This window comes from Manacus vitellinus, unplaced genomic scaffold, assembly GCF_001715985.3.
Source record: "Manacus vitellinus isolate BGI_N305 unplaced genomic scaffold, ASM171598v3 scaffold_10_pilon, whole genome shotgun sequence".
Classification (NCBI taxonomy): Eukaryota; Metazoa; Chordata; class Aves; order Passeriformes; family Pipridae; genus Manacus; species Manacus vitellinus.
This window is the reverse complement of record NW_021938838.1, coordinates 5,586,104-5,612,085: the sequence shown is the minus strand read 5'-3', so window position 1 is coordinate 5,612,085 and position 25,982 is coordinate 5,586,104. Positions and strand designations below refer to the sequence as shown.

The 25,982-nt window shown below is 40.0% G+C and overlaps 1 protein-coding gene across 2 annotated transcripts in view; it reads right to left on the bottom strand.

Moving 5' to 3' along the window:
• CDH13 (cadherin 13) overlaps positions 1-25,982 on the bottom strand; it is a 444,671-nt gene that overhangs the window by 78,700 nt on the left and 339,989 nt on the right. For both annotated transcript variants that reach the window (XM_018083847.2, XM_018083853.2), the window contains exon 8: positions 8,658-8,798. In XM_018083847.2, coding sequence (XP_017939336.1) covers positions 8,658-8,798 — 141 coding nt within the window. The remainder of the gene's footprint in view (positions 1-8,657; positions 8,799-25,982) is intronic.

Genomic DNA, 25,982 nt, shown 5'->3' with positions numbered 1-25,982 from the left:
ACCCTTCCTGTATTGTACAAGTGTTTCTCAGCTGCTCTCAGCTTATAAAGCAGGCACTCTGTTGTTTTATGTGCCACTGTAATGTGTTTATCTGGAGATTAAACAGACAACTTCATGTATTTCATGACCTTGGTGGAGGGAAACAAAGCAACGAACTCGCCCCTCAGAAGCAAAGATAAATGTCAAAGTCTGCTGCCTACTGCTATGCAGAGGATTCAGCCCTAATTATGGGATAAGTGGATGGACTCAGCCTTAAACATATTTTGCAAAAGTTCTTGAACAAAGTGCTTGCAGTGGTTATACAGATTGCTCGCTGACAGAACACAGATCGTTATGTGCACAGTATGAACCTGGATGAGTACAGGAGACACTGGTCTTCCAAATGCTGTTGGTTTGGTTTTTTTTTTTTTGCTGAACAGCCCTTTGTTTCAGTCAGTGCACAGAATAATCCTATTTGGTTTTCTTCCTCTGAAATTATTCTCTTCTTGTAGCGCTACAGCAGAGTGTTTGTTTTTAAGGTCATTGGCAATTCAATCCTGAGTGGTGCTGAGCACTTCCCATCACATGACAATCCTCAAACCAGCTAATTCTGATAAAACTGACACACAGTAATGAAGAAAAATTAAAAAATAATAATAAAAAGTTAATTTCATTACCCAGATAGCCAGAATGTTTAAATAAGCCTTCCAGATGTCCCTAGTTTGGTACCACCACAATACAAATCAGAAATATTAATGAACAATTTTCTTGATCTTGGGCATTATTCCAGATTATTTGAAAGTGTTTATAAGGGAGACAGACATTCAGAATCCTAATTGCACTGAGAGTCAAAGCAATCTGTGCTCCTAAGCCCAGTTTTTTAAACTCCAGTGGACACTGGATGTCTTTACAGTTATTTTTTTAAGTCCACTAAGCTCTTCTTCTTTTTTTATCTTTGATATTTAAAATTATTTTGGGAAAAAAATAAGGGGGTTTCTAAAATTCTGTTAATTAGATTTTTAGATTCCTGAACTGCTTACTGTGTAAGTCATGACAACTAAGGAAATTCTGAATGCCTTGGACTACAACATGAGTGAGACTAATGACCAATTATAAACCATGAAGAAATGGTCATAAAAGTCAATAAAACTTTACTGAAAATTTCAAATATTGTCTCATTTTTGCAGTGACAACAGAATGCTCACAGTCTTCATTTGGAAAATAAAATATTTGCCACTATTTAGATCCTTGTTTCCTTTCAAATGGACTAATAAATACCTTTTCATTTGACTAATAGTTATTCTCTAAACTAAATTACCAGATACTTGGCAAATGGACTCTAGCAGAAACAAATATACACCTACATCTTTGCCTCATCTTGAACATAGAAAAATGCAGATTGGATAACTTGATCTTGTGTTTTCATCAAAACAATAGTTAGGTTAATATTTTGGGGGAAAAAAAAAAACCATGAGCGTAATGGCTTTAACACAAGAGTTATTCATTTAAAGAAACAGACAATATATCCTGAGATCCGTGTTTCCTCTTCATGAATTGTCATTATACAAGAATTAAGAATGGTATCAAGGGCATAATCTCTCCTCCATAACTTTGAGGGTAATATAAGATGAAATGATTTTAAGTTCTAGCAAAGGAAATCAAGCTCAGGCTATGCAGGAATGCAGAAACTTTCATTCTTCAGATTTGTGCAGGATTAGCCTGAGAAACCCTCCAATTTTTGATGTCTGGATGTTTCAAGAACAGGTGAAACAGGTACCTCACAAAGGTGACAGAGAAACAGCAATGCTGCCTTGATCCCATTTCCTCTGTTTTCCATGACCAGAGAAATCATCCTCAAATTCTGCCTTTCACATATGAAAAACATACCAGGGAACATCTTTAGTTTGTTTTCCGGGAGACTTTTGGGCACTTGGAGGGTTGTCAAGTGTGGTAGTGAACTGCTGCAGGAGTATGAAGTGGAAGTAAAGCTGAGTGAAAAGGTCAGTGCAAATATCTCTCTGGTGTAAGGGGTTTCTGAAGGTTAAGACAAGCTCCAGGAGCCTTTTTCAGTTGTATTTACAACTCTAGAAAAAACAAGGAATGGCCAAAGAGCTCCTCTCTGGTGATCCCCAGCCATCACGAAGCTGCTCTTTGTGCCAAAGTTTACCAACAGCTGCAGAGGCTTTGCCCTGCTCTGTTGAGTTTCTGTGTGAATTCTGATTTCTCTGCATGTAAACTGTCTCACAGCCCAGAAACAGGAGCCAAATGGAGATTCCAATATGCATTTTGTTCGTGTGATTTTGCTGAAAGAGTTTTATCCCTTCCACAAAACTATTTCTCGTGACAAATCTGACTGTCTGCTCCAGTTCGAACAGGCTGCTAGAATTTCAGAATTTCAGGTTCCTATAACATTTAGACCAGAGTAAAACTCTTTTTCTTAACTGTCAGCTGGCAATGGCTTCTTCTCATCTGCTCAGATCTGCTTTTGCTGCTCAAGCACCTCAGCTCAGTCGTCTGCCCTTCCAACATCCAGCAGGAGAGAACACTACGTGACATGGGAAGAATCCAGCTCCAGCCCAATGGCAAGACCCACAGAGCAGAGAAAGGAATGAGATTAATTAGGGATCCCAAAGGACAAAAATTTTCCTTGTAAGACAACATAAGGACCAGGGTTGACTTTCAGAGCACACAAAAAGGGGAGGTGAGATCGGTTTTTAAACATGCCAAGTGAATGGACAAATCAGGCCTGCTTTGGTAAGGTGTGTCTACCACAGAAAATAAGAGTATCATGTCTGAGAGAGACATTTTTGTAAAAGAAGTGTGGAAAGAAGAGCCTGGAGTAACCTTACAATTGCCTTTAGCTCAGTTTTTGCTCCTCAATATGGTTTAGCCAATCCCAAGAAACAAGGCAGGGACTTTCAGAGCTACAAGCCTGTTTCTCAACAGCCTGAGCTGAAAAATAAATCTCTCCAGATGGTGCTGTGAAAGTCTCATATCCTCTTTGAACCACGAGCAGAAGGAGATACATATTGTCCTCCAGGGGCTGGTTTGCCCCAGTGGGTAACACAACTGAGTCAGAAGACAGTGCTGGAAGTCATCATAAATCATGGCGACAAGCAACCTATTCACTCACAGGTCTCTGTAGGAACTGATGAATCATTTATTAAAGCACACATTAGTCATTTATTACCCTTTTATAAACCATTTATCAGTTGGTATTCAAAATGTGAGAAAATCATATTTTTCACTTAAGACTCAGCACTAGTATATCTCAAATCTCACTGTGGTAATGTTTTGTCAAATTACACGAATTTTATTCTGTTCACAGGAGGCAAGCTTCTTCATTTATCTGGAAAAGTCATTTCTAAGAACATAGTTTCAAAAAAATCTATACCAGGAAAACATATTTTCCCTGTTCTTATTCTCCCCAATGTGACAGAATTATTTGTATTTTGCATTTCTTTGTCCCAGAAATGGATGAAATTGAAGGTGAGGATGGAAGTGGCACAAAGAGGAATTGTGTCAAGAATGACTATTCCCTGAACAAACAAGGTCTCTCTTTCTTATATGCAAGTGAGAACACTCTGACAAGTCCCACTTTTCAATGCATGACTAGGGATGGGCTGCTGTCCCAAATCTGTGGCAAAGGAGAGATGCAAGAACAATGGGGACTGTAGAAAAATCATCCCCTTAAGCCACATCACTGCATTCTTCTCTCCAGTGCCTGGTAGCTTTTGCTAAGGAAAGACAATATATCTGATATTAAGGAAAAAGTAACATATTAAAGAGCTAAAATGGAAGATTTAAAAATATAGGACAGAATAAAAAGGCAAATATATTCAGAAGAATCTCATTTTTGAGCATATACTCTGCAGTCTGAGTAGCATAAGAAGGATTCATTGGACTATTCTTTTGGAGGAGGAAGAACAGACAGGAGGGGGTCAAGTCCATATCTTTCTCATGTTAAAACAATGTTCTTTTCCTTTCTCCCCTAGGTCTTAGGGAACATCTGGGCAGAACCTACAGGAACAGATACAAGAGGAGCATTTGCCTGCTCGTGGCTTTCAGCAGATGCCACAGTGCTAATTTTTCATCCCACTACAACCACAGGGACACTACAATATATAACATATAACTATAGGCTAAAATGACTGGTTTGCAGGCACACAACACTACAGTTGGCTGTCACCCATTGTTACAGGGACACAAGAAAATAATACTCATTTTTGCTAATGCTCTAGGTATAAAAACAAGGCTCAGCACCATTAATGTTCCCTCAGTCTGTCATTCCCACCTAGCTGGGATATCCCGCAGTATGCAGGCCAGGGATCAGATTTTCCAGAATGATCAACTCCTGCTCCTTGCTCTGCTTCATTCCTTACCCACACATAAGTAATCCTTTGCTGCTGAACAAAATTTGACCTGCTGGAAAGGAAAGGCCAAATTGCTCTTTGCGATACAAAATGCTGCGTTCGGTAATAATTCGCAAAATTAATTTGAAAACTCTTTCCTATTATAGAAATAGAGTTGTAAATTTTAAAAAGGGGCCACTAACTTTACAAGCATCTCTATTTTCAGTCTCTATAATTTAAATTTGGCACAATATCCCAGCCACTGTGACCTTTTAAAAGGTAGACCTTTTCACTTCACCTGGGATTTTTGGAGGAACTCTTAAAACATTGCTCTTTTAGGCATTAAGGATGAAATTATTTAACCCCCTGGAGGGAACAGGCTACTGTTTGCACACCTGAATGGATTTTTACACTGCTCAAGCCCATTATTAGCTGTAAGGTATATGTGAAATAGGACAAGGCAGATATTTTGGGAGTGTGTAGAGTGATGGGGCAGTAACAAAATAATTAACTGGGCTGAATCCCACAGAGCAGTGTCTCAGATATTAACCCATCCCAGTGCCTGACACACACTGACAGCCTCATGGGCTTAAAGTGCTCCTCTGGAGTTAATGCAAGTGCTGTGCTGGATCACAGCCAGGCTGCTCAGCTTCTTCTGGGATTGTGTCCTGAAAGAACAACCACCTGAAACATCCCCTTCTTCCAACAAGATCTACAGAAATCCAGGAGAAGCTGCTGCTGAACCAGGCACAGGAACAAAGGGGTGTTAAGGCCTTTCCCAACACAAGAGAGGTGTGGATGTGTTGGAGTGAGCCCAAAGGAGGCCACCAAGTTGATCAGAGGGCTGGAACACCTCTCCTGTGAAGGCAGTCTGAGAGAGCTGGGGCTGTTCAGCCTGGGGAAGGGAAGGCTCTGGGAAGCTCAGAACCCCTTCCAGTGTTTAAACAGGGATTATGAGAAAGCTACCAAGGGACTCTTTTATAAGAGAAGGTAGTGCTGGAACAAGGGATAATGGCCTTCAGCTGAAGTAGAGCAGGTTTATGTTGGATATTAGGAAGAAATTCTTCCCCGTGAGGGTGGGGAGGCCCTGGCACAGGTTGCCCAGAGAAGCTGTGGCTGCCCCATTCCTGGAAGTGTTCAAGGCCAGGTTGGGTGGGGTTTGGAGCTACCTGGGCTAGTGGAAGGTGTCCCTGCCCATGGCAGGGGGGGTAGAACTAGATAAGCTTTAAGGTCCCTTCCAACCCAAACCATTTTGGGATTCTATGATTCTTTCTAAAAAACTCAAATAAAACCTGTTATTAAGTATTTTTAATAAGTGTTTAAGAACCCAGTCTCCAAAGAATAGACACAGTAAGCAGTACACAGAGTGTGTCATTGCTTAGGGGTAGATTCATAATGTTGTTTCTGAGGAAAAAAGTGGGAGAGATCAGTCAAGTGTTAAAAGATAAAACTCATCTTCAACAGACAGAGACATGCTCAGCCATGGCTGAGATTGCCCTGCACTGAGGAACCAGATATCTCTTGGCACATATAAGACTTCTTGGAAATAGAAATATATAGAAATATAGAAATTTTCAACGTTGGAGAAGGATGTGTAAAATCACTAAACTTCTGTTGTATTGTAATCATATGTACCTTTAATAAGATTCAAAACACCAATTACTGCACTCTCTGGGGTACCCAGTGTTGAACCTACACAGGGTCCAGACTTTTGAGCAAATCCAGCTCTCCTGATTTCATTCCTTTCACTGTGTCAAATCAGGAATGAATTTGGCCCCTGTGCTGCCAGAGGAAGAGAACACATTGAAAACTTGGTTTAGAGCTACATCAACAGCACATGATAAATAAAGGTAGAGCTATTGTATGTAGAAATTATGCTGTCAGATGGAAACACAGAGCAGTAAATAAGCGTTTGTTTAACAAAAGGGAAAAACATGTTGAGAAAAAGGATCTTTAGAGAGAAGGAAACTGGTTGGGAAAACATGTCAATACCATAAGAACCCAGGCCTAAAGCAGCCAATCTCAAAGTAAAGAGAAGAAAATGCACTCTGAAATCAAACCTTCAGGTTTACTGAAGTTGAGCTTTCCACTTCAAAAGTTATCTTGTAGAATGTGCCTTCTCCTTTCAACTCTAATCCAAATCAATAGTATTGCAGCCTGTGGTATACAACTGGTATTAAAATACAATAACTAAGTACTTAAGGCAATAAACCAAATAAAGTGTCACTGGCTCAATTAATAGACACCTCTTACACTATTTCTTTTATATAGAGCATCTGTTTCTAAAAGGGCCTGACATCATACATCTAAAGACAGATTTTTCCTGCCTTATTCATGGGCTAAGAATATCACCTAGCAAGGCAGAGGGAAGATTTCTGAGGTCATTAACATCTCTAAATAGTGAAAGGTTCAAACCCATGCCAAACCATAAAATATGTATATACATATATGTCTCTATGGAAACTATAAACTGCAAGAAGAATGTCTAAGACCAGAAAGAAAACTAGATAGTGCTGCCTCCTCACACCTGTTTTATTTCTATGCTAAAATCCCCAACATTTCAAGGGTACAGAGACCCTTTTACTGTCACTGACAACTGAATTTATAAACATTTCATTTATAAACATTAATTTCCACAGAAATAGGTACTAACAGTACATTTGGGCCTAAGCAGACACACGAGGTTTTTAACATGCTTGCCCAAATTACCAAACTATTAAATCAAATAGCACATAAAATTATAAAAAGGTTTCTCGAAAAGAATTCTGTTGAAAGATACACAGAAAGATTGCTCCAAGAGAAGAAATCTCCAATTATGGAAATTCAAGTAGGTGGACTGTGGTTCTCATGAATTGCTATCAATATTCATTAATCCAATAAATTCCTATTTCTAAATACACTGAGTTGTCTCGGACATTGTTATGTCCAGGAAGGCTAAATAATACAGTATTTTAAACATATTTTAAGTATTGGTTGTCAGGAAACAGAGCATTAAAAACCTGATCTAAAGTTTATTCTAAGGGAATTAATTGCTTGATCAAAGCCACTTAATTGTCACCTCTGTACTAAAAAGGTTTGGATCAGGTTCTCCATAATACTTTTTAGGTGACTGAAACACTTGCCAAAGCATTTGACTGATGTAATTATAACTATTGCCACTGATTAGTAAAAATTAATATTCCTCTTGGCAAAATTGTCATTGTTTCTAATTTCTTCTTCCTTTTTTTTAATAACCCTTCTCTGCCATGTTTTAATCTGGTGTTCATTTTGCTTTTATAATAATCATTCAAATAAAATAGCAGTAATTTTTTTCAAAATAATCTGTTGTCAATTGCTAATATTAGGCCAGCAAAAAAAAAAAGTTGAAAAGGTAAAACCTCAAGATAAAAAAAGCAAGACTTCTACAGCCTTCTACAAGAATTCTACAGGCTTTCCTTTTCTTTTTCCACAATTACCTTCAAATCAGCATCCCTCATGCTTACTTCTCATCTTTTGGGAATATTCCTTAAAAATCTGCAGAGCCCCAGAAAACTTTTATAGCAAAATCCAAACGAAGTAAAACTTTTGAAACTTTCCCATTCCCTCCAGGTACCAGAAGTAAAAAAAAATAAAAAATAAAAATAAAAAAAGTAAATGTCAGACTAATAATAAATGTAGAGGAAGGAAGAGAACAGTGTGAGGAGGGCATGAAATTTGGCAGATGTTTTGCCTGAGTTGCTATGGCACTATTATTACATCCCCTGTAGTCAGGGAATACCTTTGGTTTGGGTTTTATCAGACTTTCCAGCATTCTTCAGTGGAATTCAATTTGCAGGGAAACAACTTTCAGTGCAAATTCTACCTGTAGGTTAAATTTAAAGCTTTCAGGACTAGGGTTTTAATTACAGAGCTCCCAACACTTGCTGGCTCACAGGGGAAGTGCTGGAGACAGGGAAAAAACGTGTTGCTTTCATCCCTGGTCCTGACCATGGAAGTCCTGAGCTAGAAGGTAGGGAAAGAGAACTTGTTATTTTCCCCTATAGGAGAAAAAGGAGAAAGTTACCACCAGCAAATTTATTTTACAGCTTTTCACCCTGCCAGCCAACCTCTGAATGGCATCCCTTGACACAAATTGTTACCTGGTGGTTGCACTTTGATTTGGAAACGATGCATACAGATTTGCTGAGGTAAAAAACCAGAAAAGAGCAGCTCCGGGAAAGTCTGTCACACTGAGCTAAAAACACGTCTGGAAGTCTTTCCTTTCCTTAAGGAACAGTTTTATATTTAGAAACGAGTTAATTACAATTGCTTGCACCGTTCTGTAGAGCACAGATGGCAAACTCTTACCTCCTTCTTGGTAAATTCTGGTGGATGGTCATTTTTGTCGTCAATAAGAATAGTGGCAGTTGCTGTGCCAGTCAGTCCCACATCAAGACCCCCCATATCCTTGGCTTCTATAACCAGCTCGTATTTTGGGCTTTCCATAGTCTGAAAAAAAAAAGGAACAGAAAAGGAAGGGTTAAAAAAAAAAACCCTCACACAAATAACATACTACTTTTAATTCATATTAAAATAATAAATTGAAAAATTCTCAAACTTTATTTGGCCCTATAAAACACAGCATAGAAACAGATCTGTTATCACAGTGTTTTACCAAAACAGCAGCACAGCTTTGCAGGAGCTTCAGCTGCTACTCTGCAGCCCTCATTTGCAATACAGCATGAAGGTGAATATTGGTAAACAGTACCTAATTTATCCTGTTATTTAAGAAGATTAGGAAAGAGGCAAGAAATTAAAATATCCTTGCTCTTTACAAGTAAGCTCTACCTTCAGTGCACCAATATTTAGCAGCTTGCTTCATCAGTGTTATGATGGGTATGTAATTAAATACTAATGTCACAATCTACATATAAATTCACTCTATTAAATCCCATTCATTCTGTGTATTAGCATTTAGACTGGTAATCTAAGTTTGCTTCACTGGAAGAAACAAAAAAGCAGTTTCTAAAATGGGCAGGGACTGGCAGTTGTTGCCCAAAGCAAACACACAGAGTGTATTTGCTGACATGGAAGATCTCTGATTCTGGTGCCATGGGTACCTGCCCGGCTGCCTCCCTGCTGTGGAACCAGACAGCACAGGGCCAGAGTAAAAGCCACCCTTAATTTCCTCCTCCCAAAACAGCCTTAACTTGGAAAAAAATAAAAACACCTGTGGTCACCATTCTGCAGTGGGAATGTGACAGCATTTGGAATTCTCCTCCCTCACATCAAAGCACATCTGTTTGCAAGCTGGACCGTGGGTCAGTAACAGCTCCACCAAAGGGAGCAATTATCAGCATCAGAACCTGCTCCCATGGAACTCAAAGGGAGTGCTGACATGGATTCACTGGAGACAAGGCTGGGTACCTCATTAAAATGGATTTTGTATGGCTGCCTATATGGGACCATCTGCCCTAAGGTCACGTGTGCTGCACCATCAGCAGAGGGTACAGCTGGGAAGTGCTGCAGTCACCTTCAAAACTGCATGGTAAGAACATCTCATGTGCTCAGGAATGTTTATTCAAACCTCCCCTGAACAACAAAACCTCCTCTGGATCCTTGGGGTGAAGTGACAGAATGATGTCAGAGCAGATCCCTGAGCCAACTGTGTCTGCAAGAACCAGGATGCACATCTTTGGCATCACTCATCCTGTGTCCTTTATCTAACACCTTTCCAGGGAATTAGCTGGGAGACAGATCAGCAAAGCCACCTCTCAGGTCACACAATCTCTGTGGCCAAGTGGTTTGAAAGCATTCCCTAAATAGTGCATTCTGCATCATGTGTTTTCCTGGCCACATCATGCCACCTTTTTTGGAGCATGTGTAAGAAGGAGATCCCAACTCCTCAGATTTTGAAGCATTTTTAGGCCATGAGAAAAGCAACCCCACCAGTTGCTCATCAGATCAGCTATTATGAAGCAATATATTTATGTAAAATCAATAAGTCAAGCTAGAAGATATATTTTGTTCTAAAGATGTATGGACTACTAGAAAATCAGATGCCACTGCCACACATGGGATCCTAAAAAATGTATTTCCTTAAGTCTTGCAACATTATTTCATGAAATTCATCTCAGAAGGCAGCAAACCAAGAACAGGAATTTGATTTATAACATCATAAAAATACACACAAAGAAATATTGCGGACATGTCTCCAACACAAACTCACATTACAGAGTGGAACAAAATTTACTGTTTTCATATATTTATTTTCTAAAATGCATTCAGTGTATTAAAACCTCAATGAAGCTCCTCTCCCCTCCCTTACCTGCAACTTTTACATTGATTAGGAAATTGTTATTATTGTATGGAAAACTTGCAAAGCCATTTATCACTTCATGTTTATAAGTCTCTTTGCTCAGAAAGAGGCCCATTTTTACTCACAAATTGGCCTTTTTTCCTTTGAAAACTGTCCCATTTTCTACTGAAAGCCAGCCCATTTATTCTAGAAATTGCATGTACTGCAGCAGAAATGTCTGTGACAGGAGTCCAATGTTCAAGCTCGCAATGAAATGTGGAAAACCTTGAATTTGAGTAGTATTTCATATCATTACTAATACTTCACTGCTATGCAGCACTTCCTACGTCTAGTGCTGTCCCCAAATATTTGCTTTGTTAGAGAAAGCAGCTCCTCACAGACCCAAACCCCAGAGCAGAGGCAGGTTCCCATCAGATGCTCTCTTCACACCAGGAGATACCATGTAAAGGACTTCTTAGCAATTCTTGTACTTTTAGCCCAGCTAATTCAGGCACTCGTAGCAATTATTTGGGTCTGTGTGATTTCCCAGGGTGCTGGTAAATCCCAGGATCTGTGGACAGAGCCTGGATCCCTGTGCTCCAACCAACCCCCTCCCTCAGCTGATGCCTCTGAGGAGGGTCTGTGCTGGGCCCTCCCCCAGGATTGGGGCTGCACTGAAAGCTCTCATGGCACCTCCTCATCTTTTCCCAAGGCTCAAACCTTTTACCCCAGTATGGTCTTTTCCCTGTTTTTGCTCCCATCCTGTGAGGAATGAGTGCTCCTGGACAGGAGCAGTGGAGCCTTCCTTCACTTTCTCCATCCCTGCCATCTCCATCCTCTCCTCTCCCTGCACGGGAGGGACAAATGCAGCACCCAAAACTGGCAGCATTTGGGTCCCCCCCTGTGGCTCAGACTCTTGTCCCACCTTGTCACTGCCTATCACTTAACCCAGACCTGCTGCTAAGTGACCTAAACTCTGAAGCAGACTCCTACAAAAACAATCCAGTACCATTTGGATAGTGAGATATTGGCCATAGAAATACACCCCAACCCTCAACGAGTGGGATCTACAGCTAAAAAGGAAAATAGATTATTTTAATTAATGAACATCAAGTCACTGTTTGTGTGGTTTATTATTTATCAACCGTGACTTCGTGGAGTGTAACACTGTTGGGAGGGTTTGTATAATTACAGCAGGAGAGCCATTCCTTTCCCCATAAATTTTCACTCTTGTCATTTAGCCATGGCAGGGGTGACCCTTCCAAAATGTGTGCTTTGCCAAGGAGGTGAGCTGTGTCCTGAGTGCTTTGCTTCAAATGTCCACCCACTGCCAGTGTTAACATTCCGACCAGATTTCCCTCCCCTGCTGCCCTGACATAACTGGTTCAGCACCAGAAAACAAGGAGAGGCCAGAAAAGGCACTTTTCCAGGGTTCAGGTTCCTGCCAAAGCCAGCAGGATCTAATCCCAACAGAGGGAAATAAACAGTTCAGTGCAGACACACACAGGTGGAACAAACCCAGGGAGTTCTTTCGGGTAATGCTGACTGAAAGCAGACAATGATGGTTTTCTGCTGGGTTTGAATCTTCTAATATTTTCTACAGATACAATAAAAAACTATCAGTGATTGAAGAGAAGCAAGCCCTGGCTAGTATTTCACACCACCAGCAGCAACAGTCCAAGCCTAAGTCTTGGTTCTGGCTATCACTTGTAGGCTGTAGGATTTATTTTTAAATTCTACTGGAATTTACATCATTGTCAGCACAGTGGGACCCAAAATGCAAGATGGAAACCAGTGGAACTACTTGGATGATTACAAGTCTGTCAAGAGCAGGACTCCAGAACCCATCTCTCCAGAGTTTCCTCCTGTGAATCACCTAAAACAAGGTTTTCTGCAGTGCTCTCCTGTCACTGTGAGACACTCAGGAATTGCACATCCCAAAGAGGGCACACTCAGTGTCACAGCACCCAAACCTTCATTTAGTGCTCAATCCTCATCCAAAAAATAACTTGGGGAGAATAGAAATTCCCAAATTCACAGAAAATGCTCAGTTGCTAAGATCAAAACAACATTTGGGAAGCAAATAGCATACAGAACATTCAAAATCCTTACCAGGGTTTCAAGTATCCTTTCAGACCTATCTTAATATTAATTATCAATGAAGAGTTTTCTTACTATTTCGTGGATATTAGTATTTCTGTAGTGATGCAAAAATGCCTCAACACTTCTATTTATAATTCTGTTTATAAATTATGTATTCATGCATAATACTGTATCAGTGGTGTGCTGCCATATCATATTTGTACTAATGACTTTATAATATAATGCTAACCGGAAAGAAAAATTCTTAGGATTCAAATATTTTCAGTGCATGCTAAATAAATGCTTGTGTTCATTTAAGATGATAATTGCATATAATGCATACTGAATGTGTCCTATTAAGACATAATCAATGTTCTTGCTGAGTAACAATCTCAATATTGAATCTAACATTATCCCAGAGTATGCTTGTCAGGATTTTGACAAATGTAAAATTAAAAAATGAAGTAATGTGACTACTAACAGCTCTAACAGATATAATGCTTTGATAATTATAATATCAGCATTTATTTTATATGCCAATTGCCACTGCATAAAAAGGGCAATATGCACAGGGGCTTTGCATTTAGAGCTTGAATTACAGTTTGATGAATACAAAACCCCAAACAATTTTGTAACATAAATCCTCTTTAGCTCACCAATTTCCAATTTTTTTTTTATATCGTAAAGGAAGGTCTACAGTTTAATTAATCACTGTAATAATGTACTTCTGTTATGAAGAAAATCAATATCTATTTACTACCCATGGGAGACATAGGTACGTCTGGAAGGAAAAGGAAGACTAAATTTTCTCCTTCAGCAGCAGCCATTAAATAAAAAAAAAAAAAGAAATTGCTCTAAAGTGCATGTTACAAATAGGTTCCCTGGCCAGAGATATTTGTTTTCCATCATGAGGAAATCTGTAACTATTTAATACATAGGATGTACAGGATCAGGACTTTCATTCTTCCTAATGCTGACATAACTGTAGGACTGGTATATGTGGTTATTAATGTTACATGGAAATACAGGAACTGTTTCCAATAGTCTGTGTAAAATTACCAGTTTTGACTGACACACAAATTAGGATTTAAAGTTGCCATTGAATTCATATCATTTTGGAGAAGGCTGCCAGCCATGCTGTGGTGACAAGCTTCCCTTTGAGAAATATTAGAAAACTGCAGAGAAAAACTATTTGCTGACTGTTCACACCCTCACTGAACACACAAATGCATCTTGGCTCTTGGATATATAATAACACCACTCAAGGGAGCTTCCTTATATAAGAATGTTATTAATAAGAATTTCTCCTTGGGCAGAGATCACCAATCCCTAGGACAGAACAGTGACTGAAGCTTGGGTTTAGCTGGAGATATTTCCCCTTAAATTATTATTGTTAGTTAGGCTCCTGACAAAAATAAGTGGAGGGAAGAGAGCAAATATTCAGTATTCTAAAGAAAAACCGCATAAAATATATAAAGCACTCAAGTCAGTACCCCTACACTGATTTTTACCAGCCAAAATATATTTCCCTGAGTATAATCCTTTTGAAACAGAGAGGCATGTTGATCTGCAGCAGCTACTCACTAGATGCTCATGGTTTGGGAAAAGAATAATTTTCCATGTCAGCTGTGCTAGAAGCATAAAGTACTATAATAATTTTTAATAGCAGGCAAGAACAAGAATCACAATTTCCCAAAGAAAATACTTGCTGTCAAACATTCTTAAATCACACTTTCCTTTTTAAAACACAAGCTATGTTTCAGCTTTCCTTCTGGACCAAGGTATGTAATTTCTTTTTCTTTTTCTTTTTTTTTTTCTTTTTTCAGGGAAAAAAACCCTCAGTTGTTCCCCACAATTAAACAGCACCACAGAAATCTTTCACTCCAGTGTGAAAGCATCAATTATTATGCAACTTCTTTTGCTTATTTTAGACCATTTAATCACTCTGCTATTATTCCACACTCAGAGGTGCCAGGAATACAACAATCACACTCATCTCACTCAAACCCTCTGTCAGCAGCAGACAATAGCTGTGGGGAGTCTCTGCTCCCCAGTAATGGGCTGGATTAAAGAAAAGACAACTACAGGATGGTCTATATGCAAATATAGGCCCTGATATGTGCAAACGTTCCCTTTGTGTTGACATGTTGACTGTCATTGCTGCTGGGCCCTTCCAGAGGTTGGGCTGAGTTTAAAGAACACATATAATCACCCTTGTTAGACCTGAGTTCCCTCAGGAGAAGGAGGAACATGTTACAGTTTTCCTGCTCTTCCTGCAGCCACAATCTGGGACACCAACCACAGAAATCACACACAGCGTCCCGTGTGCTGCATGTTCCTCATGGAATTCCCCTTTCCCAGTGCTTGCACCAGGGAGAACCTGGACATGAAGCCCCAGGTATTCTCCTGGCCTGGTATTTTACCATGGTACTCTGGCATTACTTCTCTTCCTTGCTGACTGGACACCTACCAGTGTTATACTCCAATTTTTGATGCTGGGTAGAAAACACTCTATGTTATTCACATTAATTGATTGCACTCAGATAAAAACTATTTATCACAGAATCACAGAGTATGCTGAGTTGGAAAGGACCCATGAGGACCATCAAGTCCAACCTTTAGCCCTGCACAGGACCATCCCCAAGAGTCACACCCTGAGAGTATCCAAATGCTCCTTGAGCTCTCTGTGCCCTGGAGAGCCTGTTCAGTGCCCAACCACCCTCTGGGGGAAGAACCTCTTTGTCATATCCAACCTAAACCTCCTCTGACACAACTTCAGCCCATTCCCTCGGGTTCTGCCACTGTTCACCACACTGATGGACTGGGTGGCAAAGAGTTTCCCTGTTGCTTAACATTTTCCAAGGCTGCATATTGAACACTGTAAAAATGCCAGTAAACAAAAAAATCTCAAGGGCTTTTTCATTAAAATTAGAATACGTGGTTAGAGACATTAAGAGTCTCATTGACAGAGCCACTGTTCTCCCCAGTCCTCATTAATACACTTCTAAGGAAATTAAAACTACCTTAAATTCTGCCAATTTATACGTAATTATTTTCACAAAGGTAAGAGTTTGAACAGAGAATATAAAAAGAACTGTGTCTTGGAATAAATAAGTGTCTGCATCAGCACACCTGGCTGGATGTGGGAAGGTAAGATTCAGTTCTATTTTCTCAACAGGACATTCAACCTGGTTGTCTTGGCCAGCAAAACTTGAAAGGAGCACTCAAGAATTCCCTTCTCAATCACAGATTTTTATTCCAATATAGTTGTGGGTTGTTTTTTTTTTTGAAATCACTATGTTTCTGTAACAAATGCTCATTTTGGCAAAACAATATATTTCCATAAAAACTGATCTCCTGTAACACCCAATCAGCTTTATTTGCAGTGTTAATTACATATTTCATTTTAACCGTCATAATTTGCAATTCAAATAATCTGCAGGCCAAAAGGTATTTGCTGAAAAAATGGCCAAATAATTTTCAGCCATTAACATATTAGAGTTGTACAATCTGTTTGCAGACAATTTGTGAGGAGAAAGGAGGGCAAAGTTGTTCTAATAAATTATTAGTTGCAAATTATTGAATCATTCCTAGTCCCTGTCATAGGTAGAAATGAGTCTATTTAAATCCAAAAACATAAAAGGAGAGACAAGTTTCTCCTACACAGTAACCTAAAATGGTTTTTAGTAGAGACAGCTTTTCAAATATCTCTATAAAAATCCCTCTGCCAAAAATTCCCAAAGTATATGGAGGGTGTGAAGGTCAGATAATATGGATCAGTACAGTGATGAGCTGAGGTGCTCTGCTGTAACTTAGAGAGAAAAAATCATGAGCAACCCCAAAAGTATTCAAGCCTGAAAGGATTCTCAGGCCAACATAAATCAGCACAGCTCCACTGACTTTAAATGGACTTCCAAGGTTTATTGACACATTTATTAAGCTTTAACCCCCCAAGTTTATGAAGGAACACGCACATATGCTTCAATGCCATAAGATGCTTGTCCCTCTTGTAAAACTGGCAGGTTCCCTTAGGTTTGCATTCAAACCAAGGCAGAACTCAGTGCAAGAGGCTGCCCTTCCAAATCATTGTGACACCAAAAGACTGGGAACCAGTGGTCCCAAAACACACACTTTGAAAAAAAGTCCCCAAATTCTTCAAAAGGGGAGGATGAAGGTGATATCTCCTGCCTTGTTGCAGGTGTAATCACATAAGAATCAGGGAAATCCTGTTCATCAGTAATCACAAGAGGGGGCCTGTGCCTGTGTTTGTGCAACACAGACCCCGAAAACTAATGAGAAGTTTGAGGCTTGTAACCCACTGGGGAGGGGGATCAATCCATGCTATAAATATTTCATACCAAAGCAATAATGTGCAGCTGGTCAGCACTCCCCTCTGTTTACTGGAAACAAATTGCTTTCCTAAATCTTGTGGACAGGAGCCAATGCCGGTTATCAATGATCTCATTGATAAACACACATTATATTTGCAGCCCCGAGCCAGGGGAATCCTTCCCTGAGCAAAGAAACAAAAGGCTCAGGATCAAGCACATTTCTCATGCTTGAGTTTGCTCCTCCTGGAGTCTGATTTAGGCTGAAGAAGCCTTGAAGTGTTTCCTGCAGGCTTTGGAGTAGGATATTGAACACTGCTGGAGTTTTGTCTTCTTAAGGTGCCAAGAAGTGGGTCTGAACAAGATAATGCCTTTGTGTTGAAGGAGGGTAGATTTAGATTAGACATTAGGAAGATATTCTTCCCTGTGAGGGTGGGGAGGCCCTGGTACAGGTTGCCCAGAGAAGCTGTGGCTGCCCCATCCCTGGAAGTGTCCAAGGCCAGGTTGGACGGGGCTTGGAGCAACCTGGGCTAGTGGAAGGTGTCCCTGCCCATGGCAGGGGGGTGGAACGAGATGATCTTTAAGGTCCCTTCCAACCCAAACCATTCTGGGATTCTATGATAATTTGAAGCAGTTCACCCTAATCTTATTTTCAGTATTTCTATTGTCTCACAAAACCAGGTCTGAACCAAGCAGCAAACCAACGTCACAGCTTAAACCCTGACACTACAGGTCTCTGTTCTCCCAGACTGCCCTTATTAACACATTTTTGAAGGAATGCATTGCAGGAAACCTAATGTTCATTATTTTATGATCTTCTGCCATCAAACATTCTATCATCTCACCAGAGTTGAATTTAGATTAATCAAATTTATACCACCGAGACCTGCCTGGATTCCAGTGCAACACTTGCACTAATCTACCTTGTCATTCCAAGAAACCACAGACCCACACAGAGTTTTTCTTCACCTTTTCATCAAACAGCAAATCCCCTTGGATGTTCAGCCAAGAAAAGTTCATTTAAATGCATCCAGCTGACAACAGCAGCCCCAGGGAGCGCTGCTGGCCCACCTGCCCACGCAGGGTCTGTGAACATCGTTGTTGCTTCAGCACCGACCAGGACAGACCTTTGGAAGTGAACTTTCCCATCATTTACACTGACACCGAGAGTGTGGCAATTGGACTTTCTGCAGCTGAAATTCATCTGGAGAACATGCCCTGGGAATCACCTAATTCCTCACAGTCCCAAAGGCCGGGACACCACAAGAGCGTGGTGGTCGCAAGACAAGGATGAACCACCTGAAAGGACATTTTGCAGAGGCTTTTCAAGTAGGTTCTTCATTCTTACCCCCAAACAGTATTTCAGTATCTACAATGCCTTAGCATTATTCCTCTTTCCATTTTACCCTAAAAGATGTGAACAAGGCCATTTGTTTGCTGAGGTCTGTGACTGGTCACTGGGAAACAGGTTTCCTGAGGATCTTTGTGCAGCAGCTGAAAATGAAAGTTTTCTTTGAGTTTCAACTTATAATCACCTAAACCAATATTCTCTGCCTAGGTAATAAAAGATAATAAGTTTTATGATACCTACCTAATGCCAAATCTACATAATCTGTTATCAAATGAATCAAAATGAAGCTTACTGGGTTAACGTCAGAAATCGCATTCTCACAAATTGGGCACACTTAGATTATATTTCCCTCCATAAACATTCTAATTCCCACAACAGAAAGCAACGTTATAAAGGTCAGGATGGAAATTGTATTTCTGCTGTGTAATCTGCTTTGCAAATTTGTACCAGTGGTCAAAATGCCCAGAAAACTCAATTATTGACTTGCTATGACAACCATACATCAGCAGGCCTGGGCAGACAGAGGTTATTTCTAAAATTAGTACCCTAATGCAAAAAGCATATTCTATGATTCCAGATGTACAACCTTTGCCTGATGTTTATATTGTTAAATATTAATGGAAGCACTGCCTATTATTTCAGGCATATTATCAGGAACATAATATTCTAGTTAAATAGGTGCATTAGAAGTTGGAGCTGGAGGGGAAAAAAAACCCTCCATGTCCGTTTGAAGCACTTACCACTTTTAAACATGGTATTCTAATCAAAAGAGTCTTCAAATGTTACTTTTAATCACTATTATCATTTTTCCTTTAATTTTTTATGCAAATCTTATTTTAGGGTTTAGTGTTCTGTTGGCAGTAATAATTCCAGGTAGCTTTTGAAACAGAGGACCCTGCTGAGAGTGTAATGAATCAGTAAATGATACCAGCTTTGCTCCTGGACAAAAACAATTCTAGTGGTTGCATTTATACTCTCATTGGGTTATACCCTCAGAATATAAATTGGTCTAATTCTAAATCATCCAAGGGAAAATGATGCAAAATGGATTTCGATTACATTATTGCTGTTTTACCAAAAAGCTTATCACACTATGGGGTGAAAAATCAAGCCCTCCATAGGGTTTGTGTTCCGGTGAAAGACAGAACAATGGAATTTTACATTTAAAATTTCTCCAGTCAATTACATTCTTTTCTTTCTTACTCCTACATATCTCTTTTTATCAGGCCCCTTTCATCACAAAAAAATAATTAAATGCCTTATTTGGAAGTCCTATACTTTCTGTTTTGGTTAATAAGTTCTCTTTCTGCTAAACTTTCCCAGTTCTTTCTATTTTCTAAGAACATCCATCAACCAAACAGCTCCACCATCACCCCAAAGTCAGGCTTTGTCTTCTTGCAACCAAACCAAGATTTACAGGTTATTCTCCCTTTCAGGCTTAGTCTGTCACTGCCTTGTACAGATTTTGTACTGCAGTATAGTTGCTTTTGGGTAACAATAAGATATTTGACAGAAAATATAGGATACATATTTCTCCTCTCAAAAATGGAGAAATAAAACCACAGTATAAACTTGACTTCCCTGCTGTGCTCATGCTACTCAATGTCAGAAATTTCTGGAGTCCTGTTGCTCTACAAAGTGGTTTTTATACAACTTTCCTTGAGGAGAATTCCCAAGACACACCATAAAGCAAAAGAAATTACTACTAATCTGCAAAATTAAGAAGGAAAAAAAGATGAGACTTAATGACTGAGAGAAATCCACTATTTTGTAATAAAGAAGGACAAACTGCAATGAAGTGAAAAACAGCTCCATCATGGAGAGACAGAGGGGAGGTGAATATCTGAGGTGGGATAGGAGAGGACGTGGGGGTGAGCAGAGGTCAGGGAACTACAATGGAGCGAGTCCATGAAGAAAGAGTTTGCAAACTTGAAGTCCTGTTTCCAGGCAGTTCTTGTAGACCAAAAGCAATAAAACCAACAAAGGGGAGAATGGTCTGGGAGGCACTGGTAGTAGAAAAGGAGTGGGAGGAAAGAATACCTGAGCCCTTTGAAGGACTGGGAAGAGACATCCATAACGTTATTAAAAGAACTTTTCAAAGTACTGAGCTGTGCCTGTGGATCTGAGCAGCACTTCCACATTGTGCTCCATGTGGGTATGGTGAGCTCTCAGACTGTGCATTTGGGTTGTCTCAGCCCTGCCAAACCCACACCCATCTGCTCTGGAGAGAGTGTGTGGTGCCTGCTCCCTCCTGTCTGCCTGGAGGCCTGATCCAAGGAGCAGGGGTGTCTGAGGGGATCCATACATCCCTGCATTCCCCAGCATGGCATTTTTGCACAGCTCATATGGCAGAAGACTCACACAGAACTACAATACAGACAAATCCTGTGCAGAGTCAAAATGTTTTGATAAGCAAGTTTGCCCACGAGCAAGGCAAGAGCTTTTAACAGCATGGAAAAAACTGGGTCAAAATCTCTTCAGCACAGTACATCTTAGACATGTGTGGAGAAATGTAACTTCCTGTTGCTGCCTGACATCTCAGAAAGGTTTGCAATTATGCCAAATAAATGACTGAGGCACCTTTTCAAATCTCTACAAACCGGCATTTTCTGTCTGGAATATGGACCAGGGCAGTGTGGGAAACCTGCACCTCCCACTTCAGGGTGTCCTTCAACACCCCTTGGACCAACAGGACATTTGGTAGTGACCTCAACCAGATCCAGATCTAATTCCTGACATTTCTGCAGGTCAGAGACTATCTGTCATTCTGGAATGTCCTACAACCTTTAGTGAGTCCAAGAAAATCTTATTCCCATAATTGATTTATGTGCATAAATCTACTGAAACCAACAAATGAGCCAGAGCTGCAGGATCAGGTCCATGTGCTGGAACTACTTCAAAACATTCTTGTAAAATGGGAATCAAAGTGGGCACAGTAACTGTAGATCTAATGGGATTTAAATATAATTAACACTGAATACTAAAAATTATGGTGTATAATCATAATGACAATTCAAGCTTAACACACCCAGCACGGTAATGAAAGTATTAAAAGCAATACACTTTCTCACTCTCAATGGAAGTGTTTGAAACTATGTTTTAATACAAATCCACTATTTGAACTGAGATTAACAACTATTAGTCTTATTATAAATTTTAGTGTTATTTGCATAAACTTTATTGAGAGAGGAAGAAAAGGAGCAAAGAAATTTCAATTTCACAAGAAAACTGTAAAATTGAAATTTTTTAGAGGCCTATCCAGGTCACTTTCAATTAAACAGATTTGTAGAGGTAGAAAATACTGAGTTAACATTATAACAAACAGAACAAATTGGAAGGGAAGCTACAAGTGAAACAGTTAGCTTAATAAACAGATGGAGAAGACACACTTCTAAAATTACCACCTTTGTCAAATGTTCAGCATCTTAAGCCTGGTAAGATTCTGCTTATCAAAGCAGGAATGCAATTACTGGTGAAAATGTTAAATAAAGTTCGTATTAGTTATGTGTTAACATTAGAAAGCAGAACTGTGGAACACAAATGAAAGTGAAGCAGAATAAAAAATCAGCAGCTAGGTTTCTCTCCCTGGGAATTCAAAGGCTGGCAACAGATAATCAAGGAAGAATTCAGTTATCTTCCAGTATTCCCCCTCTCCCTGAGCTTCGCCTGCTCTGTATCTATCCTTGTTTCAAAAATATTTCAAAGGCACTGAATGAGAAACTCAGACATTCAGCTGTGCTTCCTGTCAGGAGGGATATCACGATGGGAGACTAAACTGAGCAAGGTTATCTCTCCCTGGGAGTGAGATTGTCTGCAGCTCTCCAGGCTCCGTGAGGAAAAGCTGAACCAAATGCACAATTCTCAGCTAATGATGATTTATGCAATGCGCTAAAAACTGCCTGTGAGGTCTGAACGTGCCCTGGAGCAGAGTGTGTCCCAGGATGGATGTGCTGCACTTCCCTGGGACTCAGAAATGCAATGAACTCAGCTATTAAGACCAAGAAACAGAAAATCTTTTCTTAATAAACAGTTGAGTTGGCAGAGCCTCAGGATGGGGACCATGAGAACGGTGCCACAGGAGCTCGGCTGCCTGAAGATTGTTCCAGCTGAGCCTGGATATGGTGCAAGTGGAGCTTTGCCTGGGATAAGTTGTTTATTTGCCTAAAAATGTGGGGGGGTTGTGTGAAGCAGGACCTACAAAAGAGAATCAGGGGATAACTAGTTTGAACTCCACTGATTTCCCCAGACCTAAGGTTTAGTCTTGTTTATAGGACAGAGTAGATAAAATGGATTTATAATATCCATGGAATTTATGAAACACATATTTTTTTTTTCAGTGGTTCTGATTCCAGGTGGTGAAAAGCAGCGTCAAACAGCACCCATTTTAGTAGGCATTCAGATAATTCATAGAGCACTGAACAGTCCCCACACAGAGATAACTAACACCTCATCATTTGGGCCATACTGCACAATTCACAAGAGAAATTTTCCCTCATGATACACTTAGGAAAGGAAAATATACAGTTTTTAAAGCGCTTCCAAATAACAGTAAATTACAAAGAATTTTTTGGTGAGTCCTAGAAGAACGAAGGGTTATGTTGAGTTTAATCAACATTTTTGAGGTATGGTTCCACAGAATCTAAACGTTTTAACCAGAATTTTATACAACTGAGACATTCCTCCATCCATATTGAAACTAGACAGCTGATCATTCTGTTAGATGGAACATGACTTCTCCAAAACCAGCCCTACACTAAAAGAGCACAGAATTTTGCCCTTAAAGTCTATTTAGAGATGCCCTGTTTACCAAAGGTAAAGAATCTCTCCCTCCAGGGATCAAAAGAAATACTGTGGAATCTTTGATATGAATGTAACCCGTGGCGTTTTTGCCACCAATCCCAGAAACAATTGGTTAAAAATAAAGGCACCTTCAAATATAATCCTGCCTTCAAAGGGACCTGCTGCAATGTGCAGGGAGGACTTGGCCAGGATGGCTTTGGTCTTGGGAAGTAAAATGCAGCAGGTTCCAAATGCTGCCTTTCTGTTGGAAGGAACTGCACACGGGCTGCTCGTGGGAGGGATCCAGTGCCTCGGAAGTTCTCGTGCTGCTCTCCCAGTCACTCATTTCCCCACGCAGACAAGTTATCAGGAAATGTAATTTGCTCATGATCATAAAATGAGATCTCTTGATTACAGGCTAGAAAGGAGCAGGAGAAAGACCACAAAGAAATCCACCCTCATAGTGAACTGTACCTCAATAACTCCTGTGAAAGCAGTTGTATGGCTTCATGTCAATGAACACCTTTAGGAAATAACAGTATATGTCAAGTAACTTTAAAAAGAGTAAGGTTTCATCCTTACAAGTGCCTTTTCTAGCAGGACTTCTTCCCCCAAGCCTTGCACTGCAGTAAGGATTCAGCTGTTAAAGGACATACTCTTAAAATCTGACAGAGCAATGTCATCTATTTGTGTGCAGAGTGACAACCAGAATAATGAAATGGGCCTTTACATGACGAACCTGATGTCTACCACAAACACCCATTAACTGCATGCAGCAACCCCCCACAGGCAGGTTAATTGATGCAATGATAAATGGCATGACTTGAGGTCATGCTGAAAATCACTTGGGGACTTAGAAGCAGTTTGGGAGGGTTCCAGTTGCCAGTCTGTAACTCTAACCACTTCCTCTCTTTTAGTCATAAATCAAAAGATTAAGACTGCCTTCCTATTTTTATAATGACTTGCATAATTTCCTTGATGGCTGATGTACGTGTCCCTCAACTTCCTCCCTTGCCAGTTGGCCTGTCTGGCTAAAAATCCACAGTTTGGAAATTCGTGTTCCCCACAAATATACCATTATGGCGAAAGAAAACAGCAGGTGTCCCCCTTGTTTCTGCTGGTCGGGGTTTCTGGGTTTCAGTGGTTTTCTTGTTTGAATATTTTAATCTTTACTGAGTGTTCCAGTAAAATCAAAAGTTTAATTACCTTAGGAGGCAGCAGGGATGTCAGGGTTTCACACAGGTCAGCTGCTGACTGCTTGTTACTGAGTGACTCTAATTGGAACATTTGCCTCAGAATTTTAAAGGCAATAAGCTTTGAGGATATTTGCATAGCTAGTTTGGTTTAGGTATATCCTTGCTTATTAGATCTAAGGAAACAACATTCCCATGCTTATTTTCCTGAGACTGACTCTAAATCCTCTAAGCCTCTAGGAAGTAGTTAGTTTCTACCATTTAATTGCTATTTTTTTATTTGATGCGACAGAGTTCTCTGATGATCATGCAAAGGTTGATGTGTAAGTGTTCAGATGGCTGGAACATTTTATTTGGTCTTTACCTGGAGGATAACCCCTGAGCTTCACTGCAACTGGGAAAAAAAATAAAAAAAGAAAATTGAAATTCTTAAAGCCACTTGCCCTAAATTTCTCAATGGCCAAGTGACAACTATTCCCTGAAGAAATAATAAAAATATTCTAATATAAAAGAGATCATCACACTTGAAAAATACTGTGTGTGTGCGTGTCAACCTTTGAAGGCCTGAGGAAAGATCTCTGTTATTCATGCTATTGTAAGCTCTGTGTACCTTCCAATTCTTTATATAGAAAGCTTAATGACCATGGATTATTTGCCTCATTGGTTATGGTGCTGGGAAATAAAACAATGGGAAATATTCATTATAATGCTCTTGTATTGAACTTCCACTTGGCTGAAGTATTAAAACAAGCTGCAAGGAAAATTAAACCTTAGAAAAAAATGGCAGGTTTATTTATGAATGTGAAAGACAAACTAAAGACTCTATTCCTCTTGGTTGGCAGTGGTTGTGCTGTAAGCACTCTTCACTACAGGCTTACTCTATCTATCCAACAGGTTTCTGTTCACTTCCACTACTAGCTGGCAGCCTAAGAGGAGAAACTGGAGGCATATGGGAGGTGAGATGATAAACAACAACAACAAAAAACCCTCCACCAAATGACTGGAAAATGATAAAATAAAACTCCTAGCCAGTATTTCAAGAAGAATCATTTGTCCTCTCAAATTTGAAGGTATTAGTAATTAGAAAATTCAAATTACATTGACTAAACAGTGATCTCAGAAAAAGATATTAATGGAACAAAAGTTTTGCCTTGGGCCTGTTAATGTTGAAAATTTAAATTTCTTCATCAGTTTGCATAGATTAAGGCAACATAAGGGCAAAATTAATGGCAAGTCTTGATTTGGAGACACTTGAAACAGTGTCTCTGATGGATTTCTCCCTGTGGGATTCACAGGATTCCACACAGGGACAGCTCCAGGCTTGGCTGCAGATACCAACCCCAGCCAGAGAGACTGGATCTTGCACAGCCTGAGGGAAAGCAAAAACTTGCACTAGAGCTGAGGAGGATCCAACCCTCCTGTCCCCATCTCCAGGAGCTGCTGCTCCTTCGGGAAGCAGGAACAGGAGCTCCAGGAACACCAACAGATCCAATAATCAGAGCACCCCGTGAGGACAAGAGAAGGCACTTGGCAGCAAGTTGTTTATACCCATTTCAAGAACTTGAATTTATTTGTGACAACCACAGAAGATGAACTCTTTAAAAACTAGTCCACTGTGGCAGCAAACTTGTACATCTGCTTTATCACCTCCTTCAGTCTTTC